At 39.7% G+C, this 14,852-nt stretch overlaps 3 protein-coding genes across 5 annotated transcripts; all 3 read right to left on the reverse strand.

The window, feature by feature from the left end:
- Positions 1-1,328: 1,328 nt before the first annotated feature.
- Positions 1,329-4,477, reverse strand: LOC112801217 (cysteine-rich receptor-like protein kinase 25). Its single transcript, XM_025843830.2, has 7 exons — positions 3,622-4,477; positions 3,424-3,537; positions 3,123-3,322; positions 2,756-2,966; positions 2,408-2,645; positions 1,828-1,990; positions 1,329-1,756 (listed from the first exon to the last, which is right to left on the reverse strand). Exons 1-7 carry the CDS (start codon positions 4,430-4,432, stop codon positions 1,433-1,435), a joined length of 2,061 nt encoding a protein of 686 aa, XP_025699615.1. The 5' UTR covers positions 4,433-4,477; the 3' UTR covers positions 1,329-1,432.
- Positions 4,478-4,524: 47 nt separating this feature from the next.
- LOC112801216 (cysteine-rich receptor-like protein kinase 15) lies at positions 4,525-7,712 on the reverse strand. The gene is made up of 6 exons (XM_025843829.3): positions 6,532-7,712; positions 6,264-6,454; positions 5,973-6,183; positions 5,584-5,821; positions 5,303-5,453; positions 4,525-5,206 (listed from the first exon to the last, which is right to left on the reverse strand). Exons 1-6 carry the CDS (start codon positions 7,502-7,504, stop codon positions 4,892-4,894), a joined length of 2,079 nt encoding a protein of 692 aa, XP_025699614.1. The 5' UTR covers positions 7,505-7,712; the 3' UTR covers positions 4,525-4,891.
- A 1,882-nt stretch (positions 7,713-9,594) lies between these two features.
- Positions 9,595-12,471, reverse strand: LOC112801218 (cysteine-rich receptor-like protein kinase 10). 3 transcript variants are annotated; one of them, XM_072237103.1, is made up of 6 exons: positions 11,354-11,472; positions 10,932-11,090; positions 10,646-10,856; positions 10,325-10,562; positions 10,095-10,245; positions 9,595-10,030 (listed from the first exon to the last, which is right to left on the reverse strand). In XM_072237103.1, exons 3-6 carry the CDS (start codon positions 10,758-10,760, stop codon positions 9,719-9,721), a joined length of 816 nt encoding a protein of 271 aa, XP_072093204.1. In that variant the 5' UTR covers positions 10,761-10,856; positions 10,932-11,090; positions 11,354-11,472; the 3' UTR covers positions 9,595-9,718. The 3 variants fall into 3 exon arrangements, with proteins under 3 accessions (XP_072093204.1, XP_072093205.1, XP_025699618.1); XM_072237104.1 differs by having other exon boundaries at positions 10,646-10,835; positions 11,354-11,374; XM_025843833.3 differs by lacking the exons at positions 9,595-10,030; positions 10,095-10,245; positions 10,325-10,562; positions 10,646-10,856 and adding an exon at positions 11,549-12,471 and having other exon boundaries at positions 10,953-11,090.
- Positions 12,472-14,852: the final 2,381 nt, after the last annotated feature.

Below are 14,852 nucleotides of genomic sequence, written 5' to 3' on the forward strand. Positions count from 1 at the left end.
GCATCTTTCTTCTTTATCAAGCCCTAACCGAGTTTCATCATAAAGGTATGGTTTAAGTCTCTTGCATGTCTAATGCCAAGACCTCCTGAGTTTTTGGATTTTCTGATTTTATTCCAATTTAAAAGATGAACTTTTTTTGTATGTGATGTTTCTCCCCAAAAAAAATTTTCTGCATTTACAATCAATAATATTACTAGTAGTAGTAGGTAATAAGGCAGTTTGCGTAGTATAACTAAGAAGAGAACAAAAGATAGATTTTACGACTGTTGTTCGCCCTGCTAGAGACAAGAATGAAGCTTTCCAGTTGTTGAGTCTAACATTCATTTTGTTGATGATGCCATTGAAAGTATCCTTAGAGACTTTCGAGTGAATTAGAGGAACGCCCAATTACTTCTCTAAATCATATGTTCTGGTGAATTGGATGAAACTATTAATATTGTTTCTGATTGCATTAACCACATTATTGGAGAAAAAAATTTTGGTTTTGTCATTGCTAACTTTTTCGCCAGAGTTAAGATAGAAGGCATCAAGGATCCTACTAATAACCTCTGCTTGTTCCATGTTTGCCTCCGCAAACAAGATTAAATCATCTGCAAAGCAGAGATGGGATAATTCAGGCCCCTTCTCTTAAGTTGAATAGGCTTTCAGAACTTGTGCTCACAAGCAGCTGTAATAAGTTGAGAAAGACACTTCATGCATATAACAAAAATATAGGGAGAAAATAGGATCCTCTGTCGAAATCCCCCTAGAGGGGATGAACTTATCCAAGGCTTCATCATTCCACAACACCCTCATCCTTGCGGTACTAATACAGCTACACAAGCTCAATAAACTGCTAAGGAAGATTAATATCCTCTAAGGTGTCCCTAATAAAGCTCCATTTAAGTCTATCGTAAACCTTTTTAAAATCAATCTTTATAGCCATCTAACCCTTAGGCCCTTTCTTATTCCTCATGAAGTGAACGACTTCTTCAGTAATGATAATGTTATCCAAGCTATACCTTTTTGGAACAAAGCTATATTGAGTAGGATACTAAAAGCATTGTTGGAGTTCTCTGTTAAAAATATTGCTGGAATTTTTTACCATCATTAGAATTCTCTTCCGACTGTCACATTAGCATTTTTCGTTTACTGTGACATCATCTTTTTATGGTTTGATGATTTTGTCAAATTTTAAAATCTTTCAAGAGTTATTTTGTTAATAACAAAAGCCATGTACCATTTTATTAGCGTAAGAATCTTTTGAATATCGATTTGTTATTTACCTTAATTTAATAAATAAGTATATTTATTATTTAAATATAATGTTATATTAATAAAAGATAAAGTTATTTGCTATAAAACTTTAATTCATTTAATAAGCATTTCAAATATTAGAATTCAATTCAATTCTATAATTTTATTCATTCATTTCAAATACTAGAATTCAATTCTATAATTTTACTGAAAAAGAGTTGGAATTATCATCCTCCCCTTCTTCCACCTCCTCTTCTTTTTCTTCCGTTATTGAAAATTCGTCACTTGTATTGTCATAATAGTTGCTTAAAGAAAATGGAGGTGCAAGTGGTAGAGGAAGGGCTGTAGTGCTTCCAAGCATCAAAATAACCGAGGACATGGTGGGCCTGTCTTTGGGCCTTTCTTGAACACACAACAGGCCAATATGAATCCATCTCAACGCCACATTTATGGGGCAAGCGTTGACCAGGACATGATCCAGAAATTCCAGCTCCTTGCCTTCGCTCCAGAGTCGCCATGCCTGTTAAATCTCACGAAGGGGTAAACGCTGTACCACCCAAACAAAAATAAATAAATAAAGAACGAACTTACATAAGATATAAGAGTTAGGGTTTGATCACGACGACGCTCTGGTTGGAAGAAACCAATGTTCTTTCTCCCGCTTAAAATTTCCAACATCAGTACCCCAAAGCTGTAAACATCAGATTTGACCGAAAATGACCCTTCCAAAGCATATTCTGGTGCCATATAACCACTGGAATAACCCAAAGTAAACACATTAGTTGGCCTCTATCAAGTTACAGGGTCATAATGGTTTATACATTAATGCTGTTTTAAAAAATTAATTAATGCAATGTCAAGTGTCTACACGTTTAATCATCCGGTTTGGGAACTAATTTGAGATTTGTGAATGTTTTATGTCAACCAATTAGCAATAAAAAGAAAAAGGTTCTTGAAGGCTCAAGCTCTCCATATAGTCCATTAGCCTTAGTAAAATTCAAGTTATTATTAATACAGTAAGAAAGAAACTTTGTTAAACATAAATGAGCTAACTATGAAGTAGAGTTATTCGGAATAGCTGGCCGGCAAAAGAATGATAGCAAGTGAATTGAAGAAACCATCGTACGTATATATGGATTTACGTTGAACTGGGAGAACTGGTAGTACTTACTATGTACCAACAACCCTTTCGGTGCTTGCTTCAATTTGATCGCTATAAAATATTCTAGCAGTCCCAAAATCTGATATCTTGGGATTCATGTCTTGGTCTAACAATACATTGCTAGCTTTCAAATCTCTATGAATAATTTTCAGCCTGGAATCCTCGTGTAGATATGAAAGACCTCTTGCAATTCCATTTATAATTTTTTCCCGCTTAGGCCAGTCCAGCTTTCCACGTTTGTTTTGATCTGCATGCATGGCAGGATAAGAGTAGAAAAGATCGTGACCAGTGTATATAGGAAACAGAAAGAAAATATGTTATATGTATATATATGATTAAGTGACAGGAAGAGCTAACCAAACAGAAAAGCATCGAGACCGGTGTTGGCCATGTACTCATAGACAAGAAGCTTTTCGTTTCTATCAAGGCAGCATCCCAAGAGCCTAACAAGATTTTTGTGTTGAAGTTTTGCAATCAACGTCACTTCATTCTTGAATTCTTCAATGCCTTGTCTTGATTTGAATGAAAGCCTTTTAACTGCTATTTCCTTTCCATTATTTAACTTCCCCTGTACGTGTGATTTGCAAAATATAAATCATAAATAAAAAATAAGCACAGCTAAAATACTAATCTACCAACTCATCAATGAGATTGATAAACTGCCCCACAATATTTTCCTAATGTGGATGGTAATTATTATTCTATGGAAAAGTCCAAGTATAACCTTGAAAACGGGCCCAAAGCCACCTTCACCTAGCTTAGTGTCATCAGAAAAACTGTTGGTAGCAACCTTAATCGTGCTCAAACTAAAGCACTGTATTTCTCCTTTGTTGTCTTCGAGTGCAATCATTCCTTGATCCTTAAAGTACGACCTACTTGAACTTTTCAAGTTATTTACTTGAATTAAATTGGTAAGCTGTTCCCCTGAGTTAAAGATCTTGTTAGGAAAGTTGGGCAAATTTAAAAAGAAAAAATGGTGGTAGTAGAGAGTAGAGACTAGAAAACTTGTAACAGTTGGTACGCACCTTGATTTCGTCTTTCCTTGGGTTGAGCTGACCAGATAAGACAGAAGAGCATAAAAACCGCAATTGGAATGACCATGTGGAGTATAAGGAGTTTTGCAGTGCGATTTCTGTTATCTGCTCGTTCAAGTTTCCATCGTGATTAGAAAATGGTTAAGCGTAAGTAGTTATTCACAAAATAAACAAGTTGCGATTCCTTACCTTTCGATGGTAGTATCGGACCTTTCGATGGTAGTATCGGTTTGCTAGTATTAGGTGATACTAGTGGCTCTAAACTATCATAGAAGATATCCTTCTCGTACCTTATAGTGCAAGTAGGAGCCAGTAAGCGCCACCCAACACTGTGTCCGCAACAAGTCTTAGTTCTCTCCATCAACTTAGACAAACAAGATGCACATGAAGAGCGATTTATATCCCTTGTACACTGCACCAACCCGTATCTATCCTCGGACCCATCATTTACCGTATATTTCCCTACACTGAACAGCATATCCCTACTTGAGGCTTGTTCTATCAACTGGTACATCAGTGCTTGTGCATTGAGATGAGTTTCAGTAGGTGAAGTGCTATTGTTGTCGTCAATGTTCCAAGCGAATACTAATGGCTTAGTTTGTGCCACCCCAAAAAACTGTTCCTTGGAGTACCTAAGCATGCATTCGTCGTACCAGATTACTGCGCTAGAATTCGATGCGCACTTGCTTTTGATTTCTATGCTGGCAGTTATGGTACAGTTTTTGCAGGTGTCCTGCGACACATCAGCCCTGCAGAGGAAGAGGCCATACAGCCTTGTGGAAACATTAGCCTTGTGGAAGCTCTTAGAGGAAGCCGCTAAAGATAAAGGACTCAAAAGAGAAGTTAGATCAGATTGGAAAATGGCACCGGTGGTTGCATTCTCCAATAATGGATCTTTACAGTCATGATAATTGTATGTTGGCATTGAATTACCGTGCTTCATGAGCATAGTTGAGATTAGAATCAAGAATAAAGTTCTGCTGTTAAGGGAGCGAGACATTATTATTTTTTACTCTCTGCCTTCTCTGATAAGTTTGTTGCTTTGCAAGATATATATCATAAGCAGTATATCATAGAATGAAGGATGGAATATTTGTCTCCTAAAAAGCCAATGTTGTCTTTTCGAAATGTTTCAGCAGTTATTTTGTATTTTTTTATTTAAGAGGGTTGTTTTCCATGGAAAACAACCATGTGCTAATCCAAAGGGACATTTGTCTTTTTCTATTTAATAGTAAACTACATATCTCTTTCATAAAATAGTAAAATACACGAAAAAGACATTAAACAGAATAAGGCACGGTGATTAGTGATCAAGCCTTGAGGTAAACATAAGAACATTCAAAGAGAAGAAGCATAATCCACCAGACCTACTTTGCATTCGACAAGTAAACATTCCTTGATTTCAACATACTTAGATATATCATACTACTTAATCGATCAATCATCTAGAATCGATCAATCATCTAGGTAAGACACTGGACAATGTACTCCCCCCATTCATAGAAGGATTGGTTGTAGTGGCTGGACCTGGATCTTGATCAACATGAAACGCCCTACCCAATGAAAATACTGGTTGACTTGGTTTTGGAAGAGCCATTTGTTCACTTCCTAGGAGAACCACCACGCTTGACATGTTAGGCCTCAGCTCCGGATCTTCCTGCACACACAGAAGCCCAATGTGCATGCACTTCACAACTTCACAGGCCATACACGATTCCAACAACACTGGATCCACAAATTCCAACTTCCTCTCTTCATTCCACAGCTGCCATGCCTGTCACGTTAGAATTCAGAAATAATTAGCTCAAGTTAAAGAACACTACTGCTACAAAATCCGGTATTTCAATTAGTGAAGTTATATATTAATTACATATGCCAGTAGTGTTGGGGCAAGTTCTGTTGTGTAGAACCCACTGTTTCTTTTCCCGTTGATTATTTCAAGCAGCATGACACCAAAGCTGAACACATCCGATTTTACTGAGAAGAGTCCTTCCATTGCATATTCGGGAGCCATATATCCACTATATTTTATACATAAGCATCATATCGGTTTATAATTATATAAAAGTACATGGAATGGAAGTATAACCCCAAGTATATATTATGGAAATAACATAAACTAAAACAAAAGAAAAGTGAGAGTTGACCTACTATGTTCCCACAACTCTCTTTGTGTTTGCTGTATTTTGATTCTCGAAAAATATCCTAGCCATACCAAAATCTGATATTTTGGCAACCATTTCATGATCCAACAACACATTGTTTGGCTTTAAATCCCTGTGAATGATTTTAAGCCGAGACTCCTCATGAAGATAAAGCAGTCCTCTCGCAATGCCATTGATAATCCCATACCAAGTATGCCAATCAAACTCGGAACGTTTCTCTGGATCTTGAAAATATATTAAGCAACAGCACAAGTCAACTGAATACCATGTTGATGTAAAAAAATTAAAATGAAGCAGTTTCCAAAAAAGATGGAAAATGAATTAACGATACATTTGGAAGGTTAATGGAAAAAAATGTGCAAAACATGAACTAACCAAAGATAAATTGATCAAGGCTTTTGTTTGACATGAATTCATATATGAGAAATTTTTCATCCCCCTCTAAGCCACACCCCAACAGCCTCACTAGATTCTTATGCTGAAGCTTGGCAATGAGTATGACCTCATTTTTCAATTCCTCTATCCCTTGCCAAGACTTTTTTGAAAGCCTTTTAACCGCAACTTCACTGCCATCTGGTAGAACACCCTGCAATATGGATACCAAAATACAGCACACTACAGAGGCCAAAACGAACTCTAGACGATTATATTATACATACTAGTTACCTTGTACACTGCACCAAATCCTCCTTGTCCCAGTTTATTTGTATCAGAGAAGTCATCAGTGGCATCCTTAATGGTTGCTAAGTTCATGAACAACAGTTCATCAGAGCTAATCAGGTCACCTTCCTGTGTAACTGCTACGCTCTTGGAGGTTGCCAACTGTTGTAGCAGCGTCCTTTCGATCCTTTCTTCATCTGTAAGGAAAAGAGAACTTAGGCTTGCAATTCCTTGTTTTGCAATGATTAATGAATTCTAGTTACACAAGTTTCACCTCTCCCTGTGTCCCCTTTGCGGAGCAGACAAGCAGTGCACAGCAAAATAGTAACTGCTAATACTAAGAGTGAACCAACAATTGTCAATGCAAACATCCATGGCTTCCATTTCCCCCCTCCTTTGGAAGTTGGAAAGAGCAGCATCTTTGCTGATGACTGGTTGAAGAACCTGTATGATTCAAACCTCACATTGCAAGTCCGACTAAGAATGATACCGCCTTCTCGGAAGGAGCAGCATTGAGTAAGTTCTGTTAAGGCAGAACTCAAGCAAGTGGCACAGTCTCCTTCAGAGATATCCCTGGTACACTGGACTAGTCCATAAAGCTTCTTGTTCTTGATACCATCAGAACCAGAATATTGAATCTCCCCTGCTGCAAACATGTTGTTGGCAGGAATAAAAGCTGCTTCTTGTGAGAGATTGTTCATCAGATATGCCAAGACTTGGTCAAATCCAGAAGTGTGCGAGATATTCTTCTCCTTAAGATTATGGTTAGGATACTTCCCGGTGTAAGTCATACTCGTGAAGAACATCTGAAAGGAGTAGCGGACTTGGCAAAGCTCATACCATATGATTGCATCTTCACTGTTGCACATCTTTGTTAAATCTTGGCTTGCTTTCTGAATGCATTCCTTGCAGACTGTGGAGTTGGTGATGTCTCCTCTGCACAGTGCTTGTCCGTACACCTTGTCTTGCCCATCTCCCACGGATGTGTTGTAGAAGCCATTCTTGGAAGCCGTGTTGGAGGGCAGCAACCCCAAAAGAAGCTTCAGGTTATTGTCAAATGTGCTGTTGCTGCTATATAATGGGAATTCAGTTGGACAATATGTGTCAATAGGGTCTGTGCTGCTTCCAACACATAACAATAACATACAAATGACAAACATATACATAACTAAAGGTGTGTCCTTGTCCTTGTCCATGATCACCTTTTCAGCCAAAAGACCAAAAAGTAAGTTAGACTGATAGAGCATGTATGTTACTCAAGGAATCATGGCTTTTACTTTATAGCATGGATATTCCTCATCATAGTTTAGTGTAGATCCATTCAGCTCTCTCATATAAAATCTAGGAAATTGACCGGAACTTGTAATTAAGGAAGCCCTTCATTCTGATGGTTTTATGAACGGTATTAGTCAAACACAGGGTTGGTATACGATATGGTAATGGTATTATCACATGCCTTCCTTTTATTCATGCTTGTTTATTCTAAGCTAATGAATTATTACTACTAGTCTTTCTTTTTTGCCGTGTAATATACTGCTAGTCAATAATAATTTACATGTCAATATGTCATGCATATATTTCAGTCACAATCAATAGGCAAAGCTAGGTTGCCTTGATTGAAAGAACCTACCTACACATGGAGAAGAAATCCGTTAACCCTCAAATTGAAGTCCGTGTAATGTATTTTCCTAATAGTCTCTAAATTTAGTATTTGTAATATAGTCAGCATCAATATAAAGGGATCTAAGTTAATTTTAACCATGGTTGTCTAATGGAGTAAAAGGAACTATTCTTCAACGACTTTCTTAAGTGAAGGAAGTGAGATACTTTTTTTTTTTTCTTTATTAAAGCTGATTGTAACAACTATGCAACTTCCATTTGATTATACCGCTTAAAATGATGGAATAGAATTGAAAATAAAATCATGGAATGGGAAAGGCTTGGACTTCACTGAGCCCTGGGTTCTTGCTTAGAATAAAAATGCATAAACTAAGAACTGTTCCGTATGCTGACTAAGCAGTTGATTATTATAACCATTCAATACACTTCTCATTGCAATGTTAAATATTAGTATGACCTCAATGACAATTCATATTTAATTTCCTCAACTCAAATCAATATTCTTGATATGCAAAATAAAATCCACCGTATGTTGTTATCACTTACTATTCTTCTGTCGTATTTGGAATTTTGTTTATTATGATATAAGAACAGGGAAACGTTTACAAAAAATTTGGTCTTGGCACCCATGCTATCATTTTTTAATCAGTGTGCAGCAAGCTCTACATTCTGACCAATTCTCACATGAACCACAGATTATGAAAGTGACAACCTGGCCTCTTCTCACTTCCTCTTGGTTTTTTTTTTTTTTTCATTTGTCAACGGAGGTCGCACAAAATAAATTGATCAATAAATTTCAAATCTATATTTTAAATATACTTTAATTATATATATTTGTTTTCTTCTTTGTTTTTTGAAAAGAAATATCCCCTAAAGTCCTAAACATCTCTAATTATTAAAAATTAGGAATGATAATTTGATCTGTTCCATATGTCCCTTTCCATACGAAGCAGATTTTTCAACTGTTGATTAGGTTTTGGATCTAGTATGGGTAATATCTTATGATAATTGTTTGGGTATGAGGAGGGTATGGATAGTTGTTGCTCGATTCCATACTTATTCCGTACCCGGCTCAAACATACATAAATGAAAGTTTGAGATAGATTATCGGGTTTGATGAATTTAATTTGATGAATACAAGCTTTTTTTTAATTGCTTATAATTTATAATGTGATGATTTTAAATATTATGTTTAGAACTTACATAGTTTTGTAACATTTGGAGTTTACATAGTCTTTTTAATACTTTAGATTTTATTTTTATAGGCCATAAACTATATTTCATACTAGAAAAATATTATTAAAAAAAAAAAACAAAAGGTATCACATTTCGAATGGGATGAACATAGGTATGTAAGGGAGGTACTTGTGGATATGATTTGAGCTATAAATGAAATATCATTAGGTAATGGGACAATAATAGAACAAATAACTAATATTTGAGGCGGGTGTTAATATGAAAATACCTGTCCTGCTTCATTGCCATCTTTATTAAAAATGTTTTTAAAGCGAAATAATCTCGTCTAACTCTTATTTTTTAAAACAACTAAATAAATATTGAAATTATAGTATCCTTAATATTAGTACAACAGTTTTCAACAAGAAGATAAAATAATTTTAATATTATAATATAAATATAAATATAAATACTATATATTCAAAGGAAAAGTATAGGTGCTAACTAATAAGTATATTGCATAACTGGTAGAAGGGCAACCTACTCGAAACTAAAACAAGTTTTATTATATTTAGACGTAGCTAAGAGAAGTTCGAGAAAATGTGATAGTACCGGTAGTTTGAAACTATCAGAATTCAGAATTCTATAACTAACTAACGAACATTTCAGTCACGAGGCAATAATATGTCAGAATCAGTTAAGAAAGTGATAGAGCATTGTTTGGAGTGTGGGTGCAGCCCATCATTGTCATTGAATTTCCCTACTGAGAAAGGTGGTCGCGCTGGTTGGCCAACCATTGCTGATTCATTCTTCAATATTAGAACAACAGAAGACATGCTTGGCCTATCATATGCATCTTCTTGAACACACAGCAGTCCAATATTCATGCATCTCAAGAACTCATCTTCTTGGCATGAATCACCTAACAAGGGATCCTTTAACTCTAGTCCCTTCCCCTCATTCCATAGATGCCATGCCTGCAAATTATATTGATAGTTAAACGCGCCTAAGTAAGTTTAGATTTTGGAAGCAGACACTTACATATGTTAGAAGACTAGGAGTACTTTTAGAGTGGAAGAAGTCTGCATTATGCTTCCCTGTAATGATCTCCAGAACTAGTACTCCAAATGCAAAAACATCAGATTTTATGGAATATAGTCCCTCCATAGCATACTCCGGTGCCATATATCCACTGTAAATTTGAAAATACAAAAGACTCATAACTGATGTAGGCAGATGGGAAATGTTCATAAAAGGGATTAAGTACTTACTATGTGCCAACTATTGTAGCTGTGTTAGCTTCGCCTTCATTCCCTGCGAATATTTTTGCCATTCCAAAGTCCGAGATCTTTGGATTCATATCTGAGTCCAACAACACATTGCTTGCTTTTAGGTCTCTATGAATAATTTTAAGTCGAGAGTCTTCGTGAAGATAAAGAATCCCCCTTGCTAATCCATCTATTATATCAAGGCATTTCGTCCAAACTAGCTTTGCACGTTCGTTAGGATCTGTCCCAAAAGTTATAATCAGTCTAATTTCTCAATGCTTTCAAGGTAACTGATTGTTTCATGGGTGAAAAGAATGAACTAACCGAAAAGGAGTACATCAAGGCTACCGTTGGGCAAATATTCATATACAAGAAGCTTCTCTTCCCCATCTACACAAAATCCAAGAAGCTTTACAAGATTTTTGTGTTGAAGCTTCATTATGAGCAGAACCTCGTTTATGAATTCCTCTGAGCCCTGTTCAGAACAGGTTGAGAGCCTCTTGATTGCTACCTCCTGCTCATTGCTTAGAATCCCCTGCAAAAGAAAATCTTCAAATCTGTCTTGAATGAATGAAGAGATTATTTACCGTATAACCCTTATATATATTACCTTGTAAACTGGACCAAAGCCACCTTGTCCAAGTTTATTTGAATCAGAAAAGTTTTTGGTAGCAACACAAAGTGATCCAAAATCAATATAAGGGGAGTCCTCGGATATTACGCCATGTAATCGTGGAAAATCTGGATGATGGAACACTGCTTCATCCCGCTGGCCAAAGTTCAACAGATTTATTAGATGTATGATTTGCCTATTATTCCATTCCAAAGCAGAGAATTAGAAGAAGAAGAGTGCTAGGGCCAGCAAATTGTGTAATTTATAGCCATCAATTAGCCATCATTGGTGATTTCAATGGTGTGAGATTTCATCCAAAAGTGAGAGATCATTCACTTTGCTTTTACTGGTTAACTGCTGGCTAGATTTCAATAAAACTGCTAGTCCCCTAGACTTTTCAATGAGAGAGCCTAGCATACCTTGTGTGTTTTCTTGTTCCGTGTAAACTACATGCAATAAATGAAAATAATTGTCAAGCATAGGACAAGTGCAACCGCAATTCCCGTAATAATCCATACTTTGCTCGACCTTGAACTATCTGCATGAAGGATCAATGGAATGAGGCTTTCTTCGGTGGTTGAAAGCATTAAATAAAAGAGATATGAAATGCTTACTTTTGCCTTGATTTGTGCGGGGTGAAGGACTTAAGGGCCCTGTGGCACCAAGATAGAAGGGATAAAATTCATATCTGAGGTAACAACTGCGGCTCAGGACTCTGGCACCGATGGAGCCATAGCAACAGCTTGGTATGTCTTTCATAGCACTTTTGAGGCACTTGCTGCAATCATTGGCTGATAAATCTCTTGTGCACTGCACTAAGGCATATATTGTTTCATCTCCAAAGGGAGCTTCTCCGGTGGCATACATGTTTGCCGAAACATTAAAAGCTGCGGTGGCCGAAAGATTACTCAGCATCTGGTTCACAGAAGACTGAAATTTGTGTGGTTCTGACACATTTTGAACATTGTCTTTGCCTATGTTCCCTGTGTCATTCAGCGTGCCGATGAAGTTGGTATTGGAATAACGCATCTGACAGCTCTCCTCCCAAAGAACAGCTTCTTGTGATTGGGGACAGAGTTTGAGGATGTCCTCTATTGCGGTGGCTATGCAGTTCTGGCAAGCTTTGCTTGAGATGAAGTCAAGGCACATGTAGAGCCCATACACTCTTTCTGTGGCGTTCCCATATGATGTGTTATAGAACTTAGAGGCTGATGCATTGGACGGTAGGGATTGGAGAAGGTTGTTTAGATTGTTCTGGAAGGTTCTCCCATTTTCATGGCTGGAGCAAATCTCAAAAGGAGGGTCGGCATAGCAAACTTGTGAAACTAGACAAAGAGAGGAAACAAGAATCACTAATTCAATGTATTTCGGAATCATTGGAGAATGAATCTTTTATTTTTTTCTTTCTGCTTTTTCCCAAGTTGAAACCCGTTTATCTGCTAGTGATAGGAGTAACACAACAAAACACAACGCCCTTTCCGTGGTTGGACTTCAACCAATTCACTGTAATTTCCAGGAAAATGTCTTTGCTTGTATTTACTACTTACTAAGATGGTCGTTAACCTGTTATTGGTATATATTTATTTCACGAAACAGGCAGAGAAAATCAGCTGCTTGAGTAAGACATTTTAACGAAGGTGTGTTCAAATTATAGAGTTGTGTTATGGTCTGGCCCAAGGAACCAACGGGTCGACCCTGGCCCGAGCTCCACCCGACCCGGCTCCTCGCCCTTCAAACGACCCGGACACGTGTCCTGTGCAACCCACACGCGGCTGCAAGACAGTGTCCTTGAGAATATGGGCCTGTCCTCACGGGGGGCCCACTACTGACATGTATATAAGGGGAAGATTGGCTCTTCCCCCGAGGTACGTCACTTTCCCACATCATTTTTCCCCGCCTGCGCACTAGCTGACTTGAGCGTCGGAGTGTCTTTGCAGGTGGCACCCCCCCTCATCCTTTCTCCAAGACGAGTGCTCGTCTACTCGGCTGACCCGCGACCAGCGCGACCAAAGCTAAGGCGTCCTCACTCCTTCATCCGCACATCCGATCTGTCCGGAACCCGACAACCGAACATTGGCGCCGTCTGTGGGGACTTCCTGCCTAAATGGAAGTCGTGCTGGGTCCCGGCGACCAAGCTCGAGCAGCCGGAGCGGAGGGGGCAGCCTCCGTCGCCTCGCTAAGGGGACGACGGAGGTCCCCCCAACAACACACGAGAACACGACCATTTGGGGGAACGGGCGGCGATAGCGCCATAATAATGCAGGAGCTACGCCACAGAGTCCAGAACCTAGAATGACAGCTAGCCGACCGGGAGCGGGAGGGACGATCTACCGATCCCAGCTATACCCCGTCTCCCGGGAGTGAGGAGGAAGACTCTCACAGAAGCCGCCCGCGGCGTACATCCGCATCCCGGACGGAAGCGGAGAGCACGCGGGAGGAGTCACCCATAATGAGAAGGCGAAATGACACGATCATCTACTCTCGCGGCAGATTAACCCGCCGAGCGGCGAGAGGTCGAGAAGACGGGGAAGGGAGATATGAGAGAACACGACAGCCTGTGATAATGGGCGTCACCCCGTTCCACCGATCTATCCTCGAGGTCCGGTTGCCGAAACACTTCGACAAACCAACGGACATGAGGTACGACGGAACTCAAGACCCTCTAGAACACCTCACGGCCTTCGAGGCCAGGATGAATCTAGAGGGAGTGGGGGACGAAGTAAGATGCCGCGCCTTCTCGGTGACCCTAGCAGGGCCAGCGATCAGATGGTTTAACGGCCTCCCTCAAGGTTTCATCTACAGTTTCTCGGACATCAGCCGTGCATTCCTGGCCCAATTTACAACGCGGATAGCAAAGGCCAAGCACCCTATCAACCTTCTAGGGATAACCCAGAGACAAGGAGAGCCGACCAGGAGGTACTTAGATCGGTTCAACGACGAATGCCTGGAAATCGACGGCCTAACCGACTCGGTGGCCAGTCTCTGTCTGACAAACGGCCTCCTCAACGAAAACTTCCGAAAACACCTTACCACGAAGCCGGTTTGGACAATGCATGAAATCCAGACGGTGGCCAAGGAATACATAAACGACGAGGAAGTCAGCCGAGTCGTGGCTGCCAATAAGCGGCAGTTCGTTTATAGCCAGGCTCGGCAACAAGGTAACGAGGGAAGAGCAAAAGAAAAAGTTAGGGAGGAGGCAACAAACAAGGCACCTAGACCGTTCCCTCGAGTCGGGAAATTTACAAACTACACTCCACTCGCTCTCCCCATCGTGGAAGTCTATCAGCAAATAGCTGAGAAGGGAATTCTTCCGAAGCCCCGACCACTTAAGGACCGAACGGGAGGGAACAAGAACCTTTATTGTGATTATCATAAGGGTTATGGCCATCAAACACAGGACTATTTTGACCTGAAGGATGCACTAGAACAAGCGATAAGGGAAGGAAAGCTAGCGGCGTTCTCCCACCTCATCAGGGAGCCGAGAAGACGTTATCGCGATCAAGACGAGGAAGGCAAAGCCCATTTGGCCAAGCGGCGACAAGAACCCGAAGACAAAGATCACGGCCTCACTGTGATAAACGTGGTAACGGCAAAAAATGCCGCGCCAAAATCCCGGTCGGCACACAAGAAAGACGCTAAGGTTCTAACGATTTCATCCTCGCAGGTGCAAAACTCTAAGAAACCCCCCTCCATTTCTTTCGGCCCGGAAGACCAATGGTTCCACGACGCCCCGGAAAACCCCCCCATGGTCATCACGGCCAGAGTGGGAACCGGCCTTGTCAAACGAATCCTTGTCGACACAGGAGCTGATTCAAATATCATGTTCCATAACGTGTTCGACGCACTAGGGCTAAAAGACGCCGACCTGACGACTCACCAGCACGGGGTTATTGGGTTGGGCGACCACTTCATCAAACC

Source organism: Arachis hypogaea, chromosome 5 (genome assembly GCF_003086295.3).
Source record: "Arachis hypogaea cultivar Tifrunner chromosome 5, arahy.Tifrunner.gnm2.J5K5, whole genome shotgun sequence".
NCBI lineage: Eukaryota > Viridiplantae > Streptophyta > Magnoliopsida > Fabales > Fabaceae > Arachis > Arachis hypogaea.